This window comes from Scaptodrosophila lebanonensis, unplaced genomic scaffold, assembly GCF_003285725.1.
Source record: "Scaptodrosophila lebanonensis strain 11010-0011.00,11010-0021.00 unplaced genomic scaffold, SlebRS2 tig00000061-arrow-pilon, whole genome shotgun sequence".
Classification (NCBI taxonomy): domain Eukaryota; kingdom Metazoa; phylum Arthropoda; class Insecta; order Diptera; family Drosophilidae; genus Scaptodrosophila; species Scaptodrosophila lebanonensis.
The window spans coordinates 3,600,523-3,617,606 of record NW_022060554.1 but is presented as its reverse complement, the minus strand read 5'-3'; the positions used below and the strand labels follow the sequence as shown (position 1 = coordinate 3,617,606).

The window sequence follows — 17,084 nt, the reverse complement described above, 5'->3', positions numbered from 1 at the left end:
AGAAAATAATAGTTTTGCCATTTTATGGGTATGTTCCTTTCTCTGTTCTCGCCTGTTCCACTCAATGCAAGTCTGCTTTTTAAATTATTTTTCTCAACATCTTCGTTTGCTATTATAGCCTCTCTCTATAGTATAGAGAGAACCATAATAAAAATCGTTTTTCATGGGATTTCGTGGCTCTGTGATAAGGTGACTTGCGGGCTAAAGGGGTTGCTGGCTTGAAGGCCCGGACATCAGGGGCATGAGGGAGGGCTCGGATGTTAGTCGAAATGCTGCCATAACAAAACCATAAAACATAGTTTTAATTGCGTTTTCGTTGCTCCAATTATGTACTTATAGTTGGGTTGCGGGAAATCCATTAAAACAACTAAGGGTAGTGGTGTTTCATTCTGCGGGCAGGGGTAGGTGCTGTCAGCGGCTGACCATAGCTGAGATTATGTATAGATTGGTCCAATACTCCGATGGCGACGTCTTTTTTTGCTATGTATAAGTGGAGTAGCCATGCCGTGCGGCTCCATCCAGCACTTCAACATTGCAATAGTTGACTGCTTTCGGTCCCTCGCTTTTTTTCACTTAGTGCCAAGTATCATAAACCAATGAAGTTTATAGTGTACGCGCTTCGCGAAAGATGCAGCAGGCAGGCTAGTAATAGTACTGGTACATCCTCATTCCGGACTTGCCAAACAGAATGGGAGGCGATGAAATTTATATATACTATGTGCTATATACATATATATAGCTACATATGTGCTGTTCGAATTGTAAAGTTGTTCTGCCACCGCTTCATGAGCCGCTTCTGAGCTTAATCTTATATGAGCTATATATGTATACGTTATACTAAGTATGTACATATACTGTATATTAGAGTTGCGCACGGGCGGTGTTTTCGACCGTGGCACTTCGTGACACGCGTGTTCGTGTTGAGCTTAAAAGGCACGGCAAAACACGCACGAGCGAAATACGAAAATAACACGAAAAATTAACAACTAAAGTGAAAAATAGTCAACACGGCATTTCTTATAATTCAAATATTTCATTAAAAAAATTTTTTTCTGGCCAGGTCAAGAATTGATTTTGAAATATATAACTAAGTATATACTTGTATAAGTATGTATGTAGCAGAGAACTGCAACGAGTACTACATTTTCGGTCATACTCGAGTATTTACCCATACTCGGTATGATTATTTCATTTGGATATAGTGACAACCAATGACTGGTTGTGAACGAGCCCTCAACGAACACTCAGTTGGAATCAAAACTGCAAAAACTCTGAAGTGAGCGGTTGTGACCGAAACTTTTTGCCTGCGTGCAAGAAATGATCGAACGTCGTGTTTAAATCATGCCTGCATGACCGAAATGACCAATGATATCGGCGGGTGCACGTGCACCTTTTTTCGGCTATTAGTTCAATAGTAACTTTGTATACAAGTATGTAAATGCATATAAATTAAAGAAGCCAACAAAACTATTATTATTTAAATTAAAAAAAGTTATGCTACTTTATTTTAAATTAAATTTTTTTTTTCTAATTTGAGTTCCTTTTTATACTCTGTACATAAAATGTACAAGAGTATATTAAGTTTGCGGGAGCTGAAAATGTAACAGGCAGAAGGAGGCGTGGCAGACCCCACAAAGTATATATATTCTTGATCAGCATGACGAGGCGAGTCGATCTATCCCTGTCTGTCTGTCTGTCAGTCTGTTCGTATGAACACCTGGATCTCAGAGACTATAAGAGATAGACACACCAAATTTTGCACAATGATGCCTTATGTGTGTATTCTATACGAGTTTGTTTTATTTTTTTGATTTTCTCCCCCCCTTCCCCCCTATGGGGGTTTTCCCGATTTTCCATTCGTATAATCACCTATATCTCGAAGACTATAAGACCTAGGAACACCAAATTAGTCCCAGGTGCCTTGTGTGAATACGCAGAAAATCGCAATTGCGATTTTCTCTAACTCCCGTAATTCTTTAAATTTCGAACTAAAATTTTGGAAATACCCCAGTTGGTTATTATGTGTCCGTGTGCCAAGTTTCATCATGATAGGCCGATTTAACAGGAAGTTATAGCCACATATGTACATAAGACCAAGTAGTGCCCGCAGCTGTTGTTGTTGTTACTGCTTTGCTCAGTCACACGAGACATACACAGACACACAAATACAGACATACACGCATAATTATTCTATACATATGTACAGAGTATTTCAAAGTCGGGATACCCGACTTTAGCTTCTCTACTTGTTTAAGAAATAAAATCATGCTAAATATCATAATATAACAAGAAAAGAATGCTAAAGTCGAGCAGGCTCAACTCTTAAATACCCTGTACCACCCCACCAAAAAACAAAAATTATTAAAAAAATTTAATTAATTAATTAAATTAAATATAAAATATTCCATACATGCATACATACATTTACATTTACATCAGAATCGTGTCTATTCGTGTTGGTGTACTTCTACATATGTATGTAGGTGTGCATTGGGCTTGGTTATATGGCGATAACTTTCCTTCTAATCACCCTATCATAATGAAACTTGGTATACGGATATTTAATCACTAACTGGATGTGTCTAGTGGTAGGGGGGGGGGGGGGAGTGGGGGCGGTGGTGCATTGGGAAAAATGAACAAACTCGTCCTTTCTCGGGCTCAGGAGAATCTGTATACCAAGTTTGGTTATTGCAGATCTTATACTTTCTGAGATCCTTGCGTTCATACAGACAGACAGATGGACATAGCTATATCGACTTGGCTTGTCATACTGATCAAGAATATATATATTTTGTGGGGTCTGCCACACCTCCTTCTGTGTGTTCCATGTACATTCGCACAAAACTAATATACCCTTGTACCTTTTGGGTACGGGGTATAATAAATATATGTATACATATGTTTTCTTTTCATTCTGTACCTCTTTATTTAAAATACGTACATACATATACACATGTTTGCCCATAATTGCAAACAACACTTGCACGCACAAATACATAAATATGTACATACATGCATATTTTATATACTCGAGACATACTCGGGTAAATACTCGAGCAATAACGGCACTATACTTGTTCGATCAAACGCTCATTCTGCAAAGTCTGGTTTGTTTCGATCAGAACCCTATCATCTTAAAGGAACTGACCTAGCCTGAACTGTTTGAAAGCAAACCAATCAGGGCCGGTACTCGTTCGAACCGACCGCAATAAGCCAAGTGACCGAGCCTGGTGTGCTCGAATGCAAACCAATCAAGTCCAGTGCTTGTTTGTAAAAATAGAAAGATTGCTCATGCAAATTCGATCATAAGAAAAATGCTGAAAGTACTGAACTTGTTAGAGCTTGTTGATTGAATTTTCAGCAAGGGTGGTCGGACATACTCGTTGCAGTTCTCTGGTATGTAGTGCAATTGATCCAGGAATATGTGTGTTAAAGTACTAGAAAAAAGCCAAACAAAATACACATTGAAATTGATAAGACAAATATAAAGAAAAACAGCTTTTCAAACAAGTGACAGAGAGTTTTCCACTTCTGGAGAAATTTTAAATAAGTGACGAGCGCGGCTTCTTAGCTCAAATATAGATGAGTACATATTCTTGAATACAAATTTGAATTGCTTACTATGGTTATATTTTTATACCCTGTACCCGTAGGGTAAAAAGGGTATATTAGGTTTGTGCAAAGTATGTAACATACAGAAGGAAGCATCTCCGACCCCATAAATTATATATATTCTTGATCAGCATGACGAGAGAAATCGATCTAGACATGTCCGTCCGTCCGTCCGTCTGTCCGTCCGTCCGTCTGTCCGTCCGTCTGGATGAACGCAAGGATCTCAGAAACTATAAAAGCTAGAATAACCAAAGTTGGCATCCAGATTCTCCTAGGTCCGAGAAAGGACGAGTTTATTTTATTTTTTGGAATTTTCCCCCCCTTCCCCCGCTACAGAATTTCGTCAATAGCGTCCACATTTCAAATGCTACCTAAACCAAACTTTGCACACATAATTAATATATAATTGTCTACTGTTGTTCAAAATTTTATTCAATTCGGTCAATTCTAAGAAAAGTAATTAGCAAAACGAATTCTCGCCAGTACAACCCCCCAAACTGCAGCAACAAGTTCGCTCTTCTTCTTCCTCTTTTTGCTGCTTCTATGGGTGCATATAACTCAGTGACGGAAGTTTACCTGGGTACAGGGTATTACACTGTCGGGCTTGCTCGACTGTAGCGTTCTCTCTTGTTTGTTTTTACATTTAATGGTTATAACATGTTCTTGTTGGGCCGTGCTTAGAAATATGTTCGTCGTGAGTGTGCGTGCGTGTTTAATTTCGTGGCCTTATCGTGTCGGGCTGAAAATAGCCGGACCATGCCCATCTCTAGTATATACATATATAACCCTTAGGTTTAGGTACAGTGTCATTTATGAGAAATGATTCAATTATATTTTGGCGTGCATGATTGCGGCAGTGTGGTAGGAACAGTGAAAAGGTTTCTTACACACATTGTAAGCTCTGTTGTGACTTTTGGCTACATTTAAATTTCAAATTATGTGCGCTAATTACGCAGCAAACAGAAGCAGCAGCAGCCGAAACTGCGGAAGCAGCAGAAGGAAACCTTTTCGGAGCAATAATTAGCAAGGAGTCTTGATGAGTTGCTGCAGCTATTGGACTGTTGGGGTTGCTGGAAAATCATATCTTAAATGCTTGAAAGCCATGACTTGGGGTAGCATTTTGAATTAACAACTTTAATATGCTGAGGCTTATTCATAAGTATATAATAAAAACAATACTGGTATATAGCACTGATCGTAAGTATACAATGTTTTAACTACTCGCAGAAACTTGTTTTTGGTATGACGACATTTGGCCTAGAGCTGTAAAAACATCGATGTTCACCAACATCGATGTTTTCGATATTTAAAAACCAAAACATCGATACTAACGATGTATTCAAATAAATTATTTTAATTTATTCTTTATTTATGAGATCAATATTTTTGTTGAGAAATATCAACTTATCTACGATTCCGCTTTTTAAGGAGCTTCGGCGTTGAGTAATAATTTGGCCAGCTTTACTAAAAGTGCGTTTGGAAGCACATGATGGCTACAGATTTTAATGATTCTTCACTGCTTGCCTAAAATAAAAAACAAATATATGGTTCACTATAATAAGAAGATTCAGAATAATTACCTTCCAAAATTCTAATGGGTCGCATTCCTCGGATTCGTTTGGTTTTTCCAAATATTGCATAATCGCAATTATGGCATCTGACCGATTTGTAAGTGCTTTAGCAGCAATTTTTTCTTTTAAGAATCCAAATTTAAGTTTTTTTGGCTGAATCGTGTAGTGTTGGCAACTCCCGTGGGTGTTTTGATAAATATCTGCAAATTTCTTCCTCAAGTAATTTGTGGGCTTCTTCGGCATTAACACTATTTAAAAACCCTTCCTTTTTGAATCGGGCATCTATTAAAGTGGCAATTGTTGCAATATTTCGCTTTTCGTACGGAAAAAGACGTTCGGCCAGCCGTCTATTAATTAATGTCTGTACGGCAGTAGCTATGCTTGACATTGGCTCAGCTGCAATAGCACTTATTTTCTGCTTCAGTTCACAAATTGTTGGGATTATTAGCGATATAGTCACGGTTTTATCAACCGATACGATTTCAGTAGCATCATTAAATGGTCGTAATATTTTCTCAAGCTCTTTTAAAATTTTAATTTCCTCTGCTGAAATAGGCGTTGGAGCTTTTAGGGTGTTAAGAAGTACTTCCGAAATGTACTGATTAATCTTGAGTAACCGGTCAATCATCAGGAAGGCACTGTTCCACCTTTTCGGCACCTCTTGAATAACGCCTAGTGGGTTTTCATCACCTTGGACTTTCTTTAATTTCGCATTTGTATTTGTGCTAGATTTGAAATATGTAACAATCCGTTTACATTTATTCAATAAGGGCTGTAGTTCTTTCAATTTTAGTACTTCTTGTAGAATAAGGTGAAGCGTATGCGAAATGCATGGCAAATGTTCCAGTTTTAATATATTAACTGCTTTTATCATCGCCGAGTGGTTATCTGTTACTACTGCCACCACTTTCTTTTCAACATCCCACTCTGTCCGTACAGTAAGCAGAGTTTCAGCTATGTTCGCTGAAGTATGGTTAATTGGTGTAACCAATTTCTGGGCTGCCAAAACTGCTGAATTTAGTTCATAACTGCTGGTTATAAAATGGAATGTTACTGCGATGTAGCCTTCATTTGCAACTGAAGTCCAGCAGTCAGTCGTTATTGCGACATGATCAACTGCTTGCAAAATCAACTTAAGTTGATCTTTGCAAGCTTCATACTCATTTGCTAAAACCACATTTCGAAAATAAGTTTTGCTAGGGATTTTATACCGTGGATCTAATAAATTAACTAGATCGCGAAACCCTTTACCATTAACCATGCTGAATGGTTGTAAATCCAATGCTATCATACGAAGAACCGCTTTGTCCAGTTGGAGCTTGCGATTTGAGTCAGAACTATATGAGGGGTCACGCTCAAAATACTTTTGTATGTTTGTTCCCAAATCAGGCTCTTGCATTTCCAATTGCTCTTTATGTGAATTTCGTAAATGGTGGAAAAGGTTGGTTGTATTGCCCTTCGTTTTAATATACGCACCGCAATATTTACAAATCGACGTTTGAGAATCCTTACATTTTTTAAAGTGATTCCAAACAATGGATGGCTCCTTTCTCCTCTTGGGGCTATCAATATTTTTTTCTTCCTTCTCCACACAGTTTTTCTTCGATGAAACTATAAACAGGGAAATATTTATTGACGCTTCAATTTCGCCGAATTCATAACAAACAATTACAACCTAAACGAGGACGTGTTTATTTCGTAAATATGTACAAGCATATGCATGTATACATACATATGTATGCACATATATACATACATACAAATATATTTCATGTTTACTTACTTTGTAGATATTTATCCATTGTATGCATCCACACTTCTTGTCAACACCACTACTTCCAAAACTATTACAATTAATAAATCAGAAAACTGGGACATTTTTCTTGCTGTTAGTTTGCTGTCGAATTTCCAAAAAGCACCCGATTATCGATATTGGCAAATAAAACATCGATGTTTTCGATATTGCCCAAATATCGATACATCGATGTTAACATCGATGTTTTTTCCAGCTCTAATTTGACCATCTCGCCCCATTCAGCTAGTAGTGGCATCTGGGCGCTGAAAAACATGAGTTGTCCGATCGTTTTCATGTTTAAAACTAGCAGGTATTGCCCGTCTTAGTCTGTACATATGTTTAAAACTAGCAGGTATTGCCCGTCTTAACCCGGCTCAATATAATGTTTCCAATTGTATTTATTTTGTGTGTGCATAACCTTTGTGGTTATCTGTCCGTATGCCAAGTTTCATCATGATAGGTTAATCCTGAAGAAAGTTACAGCAATAAATAAAATCACTGTCCATGCTCTGCCAGCAGCTCTGCCCGCAGCTGTTGTTGTTGTTGCTGCTTTGGTTCAAGTTTCTGCTGCATTCATACACGCATATAAATACAAAGAGACACAATTCTGATGTAAATGTATGCTGTTAAAACTGTACATGAACATGTCTCCACTTTTGTATATATGTATTGAATAATTTGTATTTAATTTAATTAACTAATTTAATTAATATAATTTTTTAAAATTAATTTTTAAAAATGTTTTTTTTTTTCTTTTTGGTGGGCATTCAGCATTCCTTTCTTGTTTTTTCTAATGATCATAAACCTAATTGTTAGGAAATGTTTGCATAATTCATCGAAGATGTATAGTATTTAATAAGTTTTAATCTGAACTGGTCACCAAATGCTGTTCCTCTGGTTATGGACAACATTAAGCCACAAGCGAGTTCATTAGCCAGATCCAGCACATTCACATTCAACAAGCGCACAGACGTCGCGAGTGAAGAGGCATTCAATGAAAACGCACATAGGCAATTGCTGGCTAACTGCTCCACGCCCCGTTTACCTCTCCGACGGAATGACTGACTGACTGGGTGAGTTGCGCGCAGTACCTCCTTGCCCAAGTCTGTTCAATATGGGCTGCACTCATATCCCTGCATCTGCTGCTCTCGCTTTTGCATTCACCTACACCGGGTGTCACGCACAAAGAGAAAGCGTTGATAAAGCTTTCAGAGGCAGAATGAGATGAGGCAGTATGCAAAAAGCATAGACTGCGTGCTGCTTTTGTTTGGTTGCCATGTATCTGCCGCGCTGCAGACAACAGCAATAACTGCTTCAGAATGAGCCGCATGCCGTTTTACTACCAAGACTTGTGTGCGCTACTTGTTCAGAAGTAGCAGCCGAAAAATTTTCCAATTTATTACACCCACAAGTCATAAGGCGTGCCAGCCTCGATCCCAGCCATGGACCCAGACCCAGGCCACATCAATCATTTATCAGCGGACCTGGGACGCAGCAGACCGTTGCACCATGCACTAAATGTACATTTTTGGTTAAACATTGGCTTAAATTTTGCGGCATCATTGCAGACCACCAGGCAACCCAGGTCAGCATCTAGCCCATTCACCACCATTCCCTTGCCTGCCCATCACTGTCAACAACACGGCGGAAGCAACGGCGGTGGCGTCGGTGGCCGCGGGTGCCGTCATGTTATACTCGTATACAAAATCAACAAGGCTTCAGTTCATCGACCACTTAATTTATCCAGCTGAGCTTTGAGTAAAGCGCATTTATGTGTGCAATGGAGTATGTATGTCTGTGTATATGCATGTACGAGTACATGTATATGTTCGGAACGTTAACAAAGTGAGGCGGTTGCCACGCCCTGGTTGCCTGGCTCCTGGTTGCCTAGCTGCTGACTGCCTGGGTGCCTGTCCTATAGTCGGGGACATGCCTTTGGCTTGCCATACACCCACACACATACATACACTGAGCACCAGAGTTCAGACAGAGAAATGCACTTAATTGTTGATGCTGCCGACTCCTGCTACCGAATGTTTAGCCAGCCCCGACCGTGCATTACAATTAAAAAATCAGCCAGCCAAAATAAAATGCAGCATGCATTTAGACAGCCCAAAAGCGGGACAGGGGCAGAGTCGACAGCCCATTATGCCTGCGATGGCAGCCATACTCATTCATTATGCATTAATGTAAATACGGTAAATGTTGTCCAATCATTAACATAATTGAATTACAAACAAGCGCTGAGCGCGCGCCCAAATTGGGGCGTCGGCCGCGCGCATGCATAAATCGCAATTTTAATTACTTGCTTGACTAATGGATTGTGTGCTGGTTAACTTGAGCGGCGTGGGGCGAGCTATGGCGTTCACGGGCCCAAATAAGTACAAATCCACATATTTTTAATATACGTGTCCTACAACATTTCAGAATGCAGGAAGCTGACACCAAAACGTCCTTACACTTATGTATTTTCTCGCATATTTCCTATGCTATTAAGCAATTGAATTTTGTAGCTAAAAGCTTCAATCATTTTCGATTGCCACAAACTAATGGTTTAATATAAAATATTCATGCGACATGCTGGGGAGGCACACAGGAAAGCAATCAGGTAGCAGACAGCCCATAGAAAGAGCCAATGGGCCGAGTTAATGACAGCTCGTGCTGATGACCCAATACAGGGCCGGGGCAACGGCATGGATACTGACCATTTCTGTGGGGAATAAATTACTTTTTTTTTCCTCTTTTCCGCCCAATAAAAATGAAAAAATAGGGAATGAAATATAGTATCCAACAAAGTTCTGCTGCTATTCATAGCATTTTTGGTATTGATTTGTTTGGACTGCGGCTTTGGGATGGCTTGATTCTCTAGGTTAGACATGGCATAAGCCTTCAATTAAGTTTTATTTTAATGCATTTAATGGCAACTTAGCCACAGTCGGGTAACGGTATTACTCATTTTCCTTAAACAAAAACATGTCTACAACACGTAGTGCTTATCTGCGCATTGAATGGGGAGAGGAATGTGTAGCAGTGCATGGGCGCTGTACTAAGTGATAGCCAGTGTTCGCCTGGCAAATGTACGGGTGCGATTTAAGTTTTAACCATGCATGAAGTGCCACGGGATGTGGCTACCCGCTTGTTGGTAAGATCCAATGCGTTACAACGTGTCATAGATATAAATGAGCGAAAGGCTGTAATTCTACACAGTCGAGTAAGCCTGACACTAAAATACCCTGTACATCCTCTTACAGAAAAGGAAAATATAAAATAAATTTAAAACATGAAAGGAATGCTAAACAAGATAGCACGCTACAGTCGAGTAAGTCCGACAGTAAAATAGCCTGTACTCTCCACAAAAAAGAAAAATTACAACAACAAAAATTAAAAAATTTAAATTATTAAAAAAATTAATTAATTAATCAATTATTTAAAATAAATTAGAATACATGTTTATGTTCAGTTTTAACAGCATACATTTACACCACGTACCTATGCGTGTTTATATGCGTGTATGTATGCAGCAATAAGTTGAACCAATGCAGCAACATCAACAACAGCTGCGGGCAGAGCTGCCGACAGAGCTGCAGGCAGCGCATGAGCAGCGATTTTACTTATGGCTATAACTTTCTTCAGAATTGACCTATCATCATGGCACACGGACACATTAGTACTAACTGGATGTACCTACCAAAATTGATTTCAAAATTCCGAGAATTACGAAAGTTATAAGAAAAAACACGAATTGCGGGGGAGTAGGGGGGTGTATCAGAAAAAATAAACAAACTCGATCTGCCAAGGGCTTATAGGAACTTTGATACCAATTTTGGTTATCCTAGCTCTTGTACTTACTGAGATCCTTGCGCTCATACAGACGGACGGACGGACATGGGTATATCGACTCGGCTTGTCATCCTGATCAAGAATATATATACTTTGTGGGGTGTGCCATGCCTCCTTCTATGTGTTCCATGTGCACTCGCCCAAAACTAATATACCCTTTGAGTACAGAGTATAAATATATTTAAGTAAATAAATAAATAAATTTAATTAAATATAAAATATTCAACACATGAATACATTCATAAAGGGTTTTCTAGAATTTCTACAGCATACATAAGTATGTACATTTACATCAGAATCGTATACATATGCGTGTTTGTGTACTTTTTTTTGATCGATTTTGATAAAGAATATACATTATCGGGTTGAAGAAGATTCTTTCTGCTGTTACATACTTGACACAAACCTGAAAAATCTCTCTGACGGAGCTTTACAAATTAACTCGCTCGCCTTGTCTAATAAATAAGATACTTTGTAGGTCTACCACGCCCCTTTCCATGTGTTACGTGCACACTCGCACAGAAAGAATTTAGCCTTTTACCCTTTGGGTATAGCTTATAAAAATAAATATGAAAATCTTATAAATATTTATTTGTTGGATAACCTCTCAGCACAACTATCCGATTTTTTGCAGATGAACCGGGCTTTACATCTGAAGCCAGCTGAAAATGAAAGTCGCAGTGGTAAGTACTCTAATTCTTGAATTTTTAATGAAACAAGTAGAGCAGCGAAAGTCGGGTGTCCCGACTTTGAAATACTCTCTACATATGTGTAGCATAATTATGTCTCATGTTCCTGGGCAAAGCAGTAACAACAACAACAGCTGCGGGCACTGCTTCATCATGTATACATATATGGCTATAACTTCTTGAATCGGCCTATCATTATTAAACTTGGCATACGAACTCATAGTCGCTATCTCATATCGCTATCGAATTTCATTGAAAAATTCCAAGAAATACCGGAGTTATGGGAAATCATTAATTGCAAGGGAGAGCGGTGAGGGAGGGAAATTCCGAAATACATATTTTCTGCGTATTCACATAAGGCATCTGCGACAAAAATTTGGTGTCCCTAGCTCTTATAGTCTTCGAGATATAGGTGATTATACGAACGGCGTTTTCAAAAATCCCCCATAGGGGGGAAGTGGGGAAATTCAAAAAAATAAAACAAAATCGAGAAGCGTACATACTTAAGGCATATTTGTGCAAAATTTGGTGTCTCTATCTGTTATAGTCTCTGAGATGCAGGTGTTCATCGGACAGACAGACATAGACATATGTGTAGACTCGTCTTATTATGCCGATCAAGAATATATATAATTTTTGGGGTCTGCCACGCGTCCTTCTGCCTGTTCCTTTTTTAGCTCGCGCAAACCTAATATCTTGTACATTTTCGGACTTAGGAGAATCTGGATACAGAGTTTAGTTGTTCTAGCTCTTATACTTTCTGAGATCCTTCACACAGACGGACAGACGGACATGGCTATACACTTTGTGGGGTCTGCATGCATTCGCACTAAACTAGTATACCCTTTCACCCTTGGGTACAGGGTATAAAAATAGTTACATTTGGCCACTGCCATTCTAAGACTCAAACATTCCTTTTGCTGAATTCACATCACGATCTTGACCCCTCCTATACACAATATTTTGCGTCGAGCGTTTGAAAACTTGGTGCTTGCACCTTTTAAGAATGTTGCCCGTTCTCAACACTTACTCCACACACGTCATCAAAAATACCGTAGCCCTTCGATAAACTGTCAAAACAGTCTGAAAAATTTGACATGTTGAAAAAACGACACTAGCGAAGGAGAAATGTGGAAAAAATTATAGCAAAACAACGTGAGACTGTCAATTGCAGGCTTCAGACCCATCGCGTTACCATTTCCATGAAATATGAAGCTTGTTTTTTGCTGCAAATCCGGCGGTAGCCAAGGGCGCCATATTGTTTTTACTACCCACATGATGTGGGGATGCCATTGCAGAGCTTAGAATGTTTTACGGTTGTTTGTGACAGACAACAAACAAAAAACAAAAAATAGATTTGCATAATTTACGTGTCAAAAAAAAAAACCACAACAAAGCACTTCAAGTCGTTTTTGATTTGTTATAAGTCTATTTACAGACTCATTATGATAGTAATATGATGAAAACAGATAGCTACTGATCTAACGTCTGATCATCTTATTTTTGTGAGTCTAATCACACCATGATCTTTGGTTACACCTATGGCTTAAAATATGTGCTGGGCTTTCGAACAATCGACAATATTGAGTGGGCTGTCCACTAAGTTAGTGCACTATTTAAGACATTTGCCGATGTCAGCGCTTATCAAAAAAAATGACGGATAGTCCATTGCACAAATTACTTCTGCACACGCACAAGGAAGGTTGAAGTTGCTGCGTAGCACAGTGGTCCAAAGTGTCAGTCATGGGAATAAAATAGATCTTAAGGTTATATAGGTATAACTAGTTCTGAATGGAATGAACGCTAGACAAAATTTTATACCAAAAGAAGAAAGGAATGCTAGAGTCGAAAGGGCTCAACTCTTAAATACCTTACATGAATTTAAAATTTTAATACCTTGTACCCAAAGGGTATAAGGGTATATTAGTTTTTTGCGAGTGTACATGGATCACACAGAAGGAGGCGTGGCACACCCCACAAAGTATATATACTTATTCTTGATCAGCATGACAAGCCGAGTCGATATAGGCATGCCCGTCTGTCTGTCCGTCTGTCTGTATGAACGCAAGGATCTCAGAAAGTATAAAAGCTAGAATAACCAAACTTGGTATCTAGATTTTCCTGAGCCCGAGAAAGGACGAGTTTGTTCATTTTTTCCGATGCACCCCCCACTCCCCCTCTATTCGTGATTTTCTATAACTCCCATAATTTTGAACTAAAATTTGGTAGTCACATTAGGTTGGTGATTATATATCCGTATACCAAGTTTCATTATGATAGAATGATCGGAAAAAACGTTAAAGCCATATAACCAGGCCCAATGCACACATACATACATATGTACAAGTACACAAACACGCATAAGGCACGATTCTGATGTAAATGTATCTATGCATGAATGGAATATTTTATATTTAATTTAGTTAATTAAATTAAATTAATTAATTAATTTAATTACTTTTTTGTGGGGTGGTATAGGGTATTTAAGAGTTGAGCCTGCTCGACTTTAGCATTCCTTTCTTGTTTAAAAATCAAAGCAATAAAATAAACAAGTAAAAAAGCTAAAGTCGGGTGTCCCGACTTTGAAATACTCTGTACATATGTTTACAATAATTATAGAAAATAAAAAAATTAAGAAAATAAAAAAAAAATTTGATCGATTTTACCTCTCTCGGTATTCGAACTCACGTAAAGGGTGTATAATTGCACATTTACATAGCAATTGCGTCTGTGTGAGTGTATGTATGCCTATGCGCATCTATTCGTGTCTGTGTAAGCATTTTCGCAGTCAACCAAACAGCAACATCAACAACAGCCGCGGGCAGCGCTTGAGCAGCGCTTGAGCAGCGCTGCATCAGCAAATATATTTATGGCTATAACTTCTTGTTAAATCGGTCTATCATAATGAAATTTGGCATACGGACACATAATAACCAACTGGGGGTATTTCCAAAATTTTAGTTCGAAATTCCAAGAATTACGGGAGTTACGATTTGCATAGGAGAGGGGGGAGGGAGGGGAATTCCAAAATATACATTTTCTGCGTATTCACATAAGGCATCTGGGACTAAAATTTGGTGTTCCTAGGTCTTATAGTCTCCGAGATATAGGCGATTATACGAATGGAAAATCGGGAAAACCCCCATAGGGGGGAAGTGGGGGGGAAATCAAAAAAATAAAACAAACTCGTATAGAATACACACATAACGCATCTTTGTGCAAAATTTGGTGTCTCTATCTCTTATAGTCTCTGAGATCCAGGTGTTCATACGGACGGACAGACGGACAGACAGACAGACAGGGCTAGATCGACTCGTCTCGTCATGCTGATCAAGAATATATATACTTTGTGGGGTCTGCCACGCCTCCTTCTGCCTGTTACATTTTTCAGCTCCCGCAAACCTAATATACTCTTGTACATTTCATGTACAGAGTATAACAACAACAACTGCTGGCAGAGCATGGGCAAAGATTACATTTATGGCTACAACTTTCTTTCAAATTGACCTATCATAATAAAATTTGGCATATGGACACATAATCACTAACCGCCACCACATTTGAGTTGGAAATTCCAAGAATTATGAGAGTTATGAAAAATCACTAATTGCGTTGGAGTGGGGGGGGGGGGGGGGGGGGGGGTGATAAAAAAATAACAACCTGGCTCTGTCAAAGGCTTAGGGAAACCGGGATACCAAGTTTGGTAATTCTAGCTCTTTCGTTCATACACACGGACATGGCAATGTCGACTCATATTGTCCCGCTGATCAGGAATACTTATACTTTAAGGGGTCTGCCACGCCTCCCGCAAACATAATATCCTCTTGTACATTTCATTTACAGAATATAAAAATCAGAACTGGATTTGAATATCAGTTGTTGCATTGAATGCATTGTTTTCGAAAATATTTCTATAATTATAAAGTCTTATAGTTCATTAGCTAACATATCTAAAATACATATGTATATATACTATCGACCTGAACGCACTGTACTCTTCCGATGCTGCCATCGTCGTTGCTGTCACCTCAAAATTTGGCAAGAGCTTGACAGAGTTGATGTGTCAAATCAGCAGTAATAGCAGCTTTTTTGAGCATCTTTCTACACGGCTCTCTCCTAAGAGTGACCTTTAAACTTTTCCAAAGGACATGAAAGAACTAATCGTTACGTTGCTCACTTTATTCATTCGGTCGTTCGTTCATTTGCCACTGCTTCGATTTTTCTTCTTGGCTGTGTGGCAACAATTTAAACTTTTCTAATCCGCTGGGGATTCAAACTTCATGTTGCAGCAGCGGCAGCGACGTCGCCAATCTGTCCGCACAATTGTATGACTGTCGTTCATTCAGCAAAAGGCAAAGGCATCAACGACGCAATCAAGTCGACATTTTTGTTTGTTGCTTTGTTTGTGTATGTCTCCCACCAACCATTCCTCAAGCACTCTGTGAAAACAAATTTCTAAGAAATTAAAGCGGTTAAGTTTTGGGTACTGTGATATCAAAGTTCTACTTGGCAACCCAGCACCCCTAGCATTTGCCACTACCCCTGCCTTTACCTCAAACGCCAAAGAGTATGCTGCGACTTTCGACTTTTGCCTTTATGAGCTTTCTAGCAGACCAGCCTTTGTTGTCAGTCCAAAATGAAATTATGCAAGGACAAGTTTAATTGCTTAGGCCACACAGCCACCACGGTCGGTCAGCTGCAATCCAAGTTTCAATTTAACCATTGCATCTATACAAAATGTAAGGTACAAATGAAATATGTAATTTTAAAAACTAATATTTTATACACTTTTACCTAATTTGGTACAAAAATTGATGTTTGCTTGATGTTGAATTGTGACAATGACAGCTATTACGTATATTGTACCAATTTTGAAGAGACACTTCAGAATATAACTATCTAAAAACCTGGTCAAATTTGTTTACTAATTGGGCCGCTGATTACTATTGAATATAGTTATCTTTACAATATATTGATGACTACCAGGTCATGCCCATCATTGCTTGGCTCAATATTTGTGCTTACAAGTATAAGTTTATTTACTACTAGCAGGTATTGCACGTCTTAACCCGGCTCAATATAAAATTTCAAATTGTTTTTATTTTGTACATGACCTACCCATATGTTTTCACATTATTAGTTACCAGTAGGAAGGCATTTAAGGTATTTAAATTAACATTTTCTATTCTTGACAAAAATTGTTCAGTAGTCCGTTACATTTTTGTTCTTGCCAAAATATTTCGTTAAACGTACACACAATGAACACTATAACTTTTAACGCTCGTTTTCCCCCCTTTTGAGCTCGAATTTTCCAAAAGTACGCACCTACACTATGATGGCTACTAGAAAGGATACTTGAGTCCAAATTTCAGATTCCTAGCTTTTACCGTTTGGGCTGTGCGTTGATCACCAATCAGTTAGGACAAACTGTTTGATATATATATAGATATAAAGCACCGTTGTAAGATAAACTATGTGCAAAAAGGGGAATAATTATAGGAGTATATCCTAATTTTAAATTCAAATTTGTGTCTTTTCGTGCCTTATTGAGTCAATACGTTTACGCACGAACTTAGC

The 17,084-nt window shown here is 38.6% G+C and overlaps 1 protein-coding gene and 1 long non-coding RNA gene across 2 annotated transcripts in view; one reads left to right on the top strand and one right to left on the bottom strand.

Moving 5' to 3' along the window:
- The window catches only part of LOC115624964 (CUGBP Elav-like family member 4), a 247,570-nt gene that overhangs the window by 40,056 nt on the left and 190,430 nt on the right, over positions 1-17,084 (top strand). Inside the window, exon 2 of the mRNA XM_030519819.1 lies at positions 11,453-11,501. Within this exon, the coding sequence (XP_030375679.1) occupies positions 11,453-11,501 (49 nt within the window). The remainder of the gene's footprint in view (positions 1-11,452; positions 11,502-17,084) is intronic.
- On the bottom strand, positions 15,666-16,168 carry LOC115624965. The gene is made up of 2 exons (XR_003995500.1): positions 16,060-16,168; positions 15,666-15,962 (listed from the first exon to the last, which is right to left on the bottom strand). It is a non-coding gene; the product is annotated as an uncharacterized LOC115624965 (long non-coding RNA).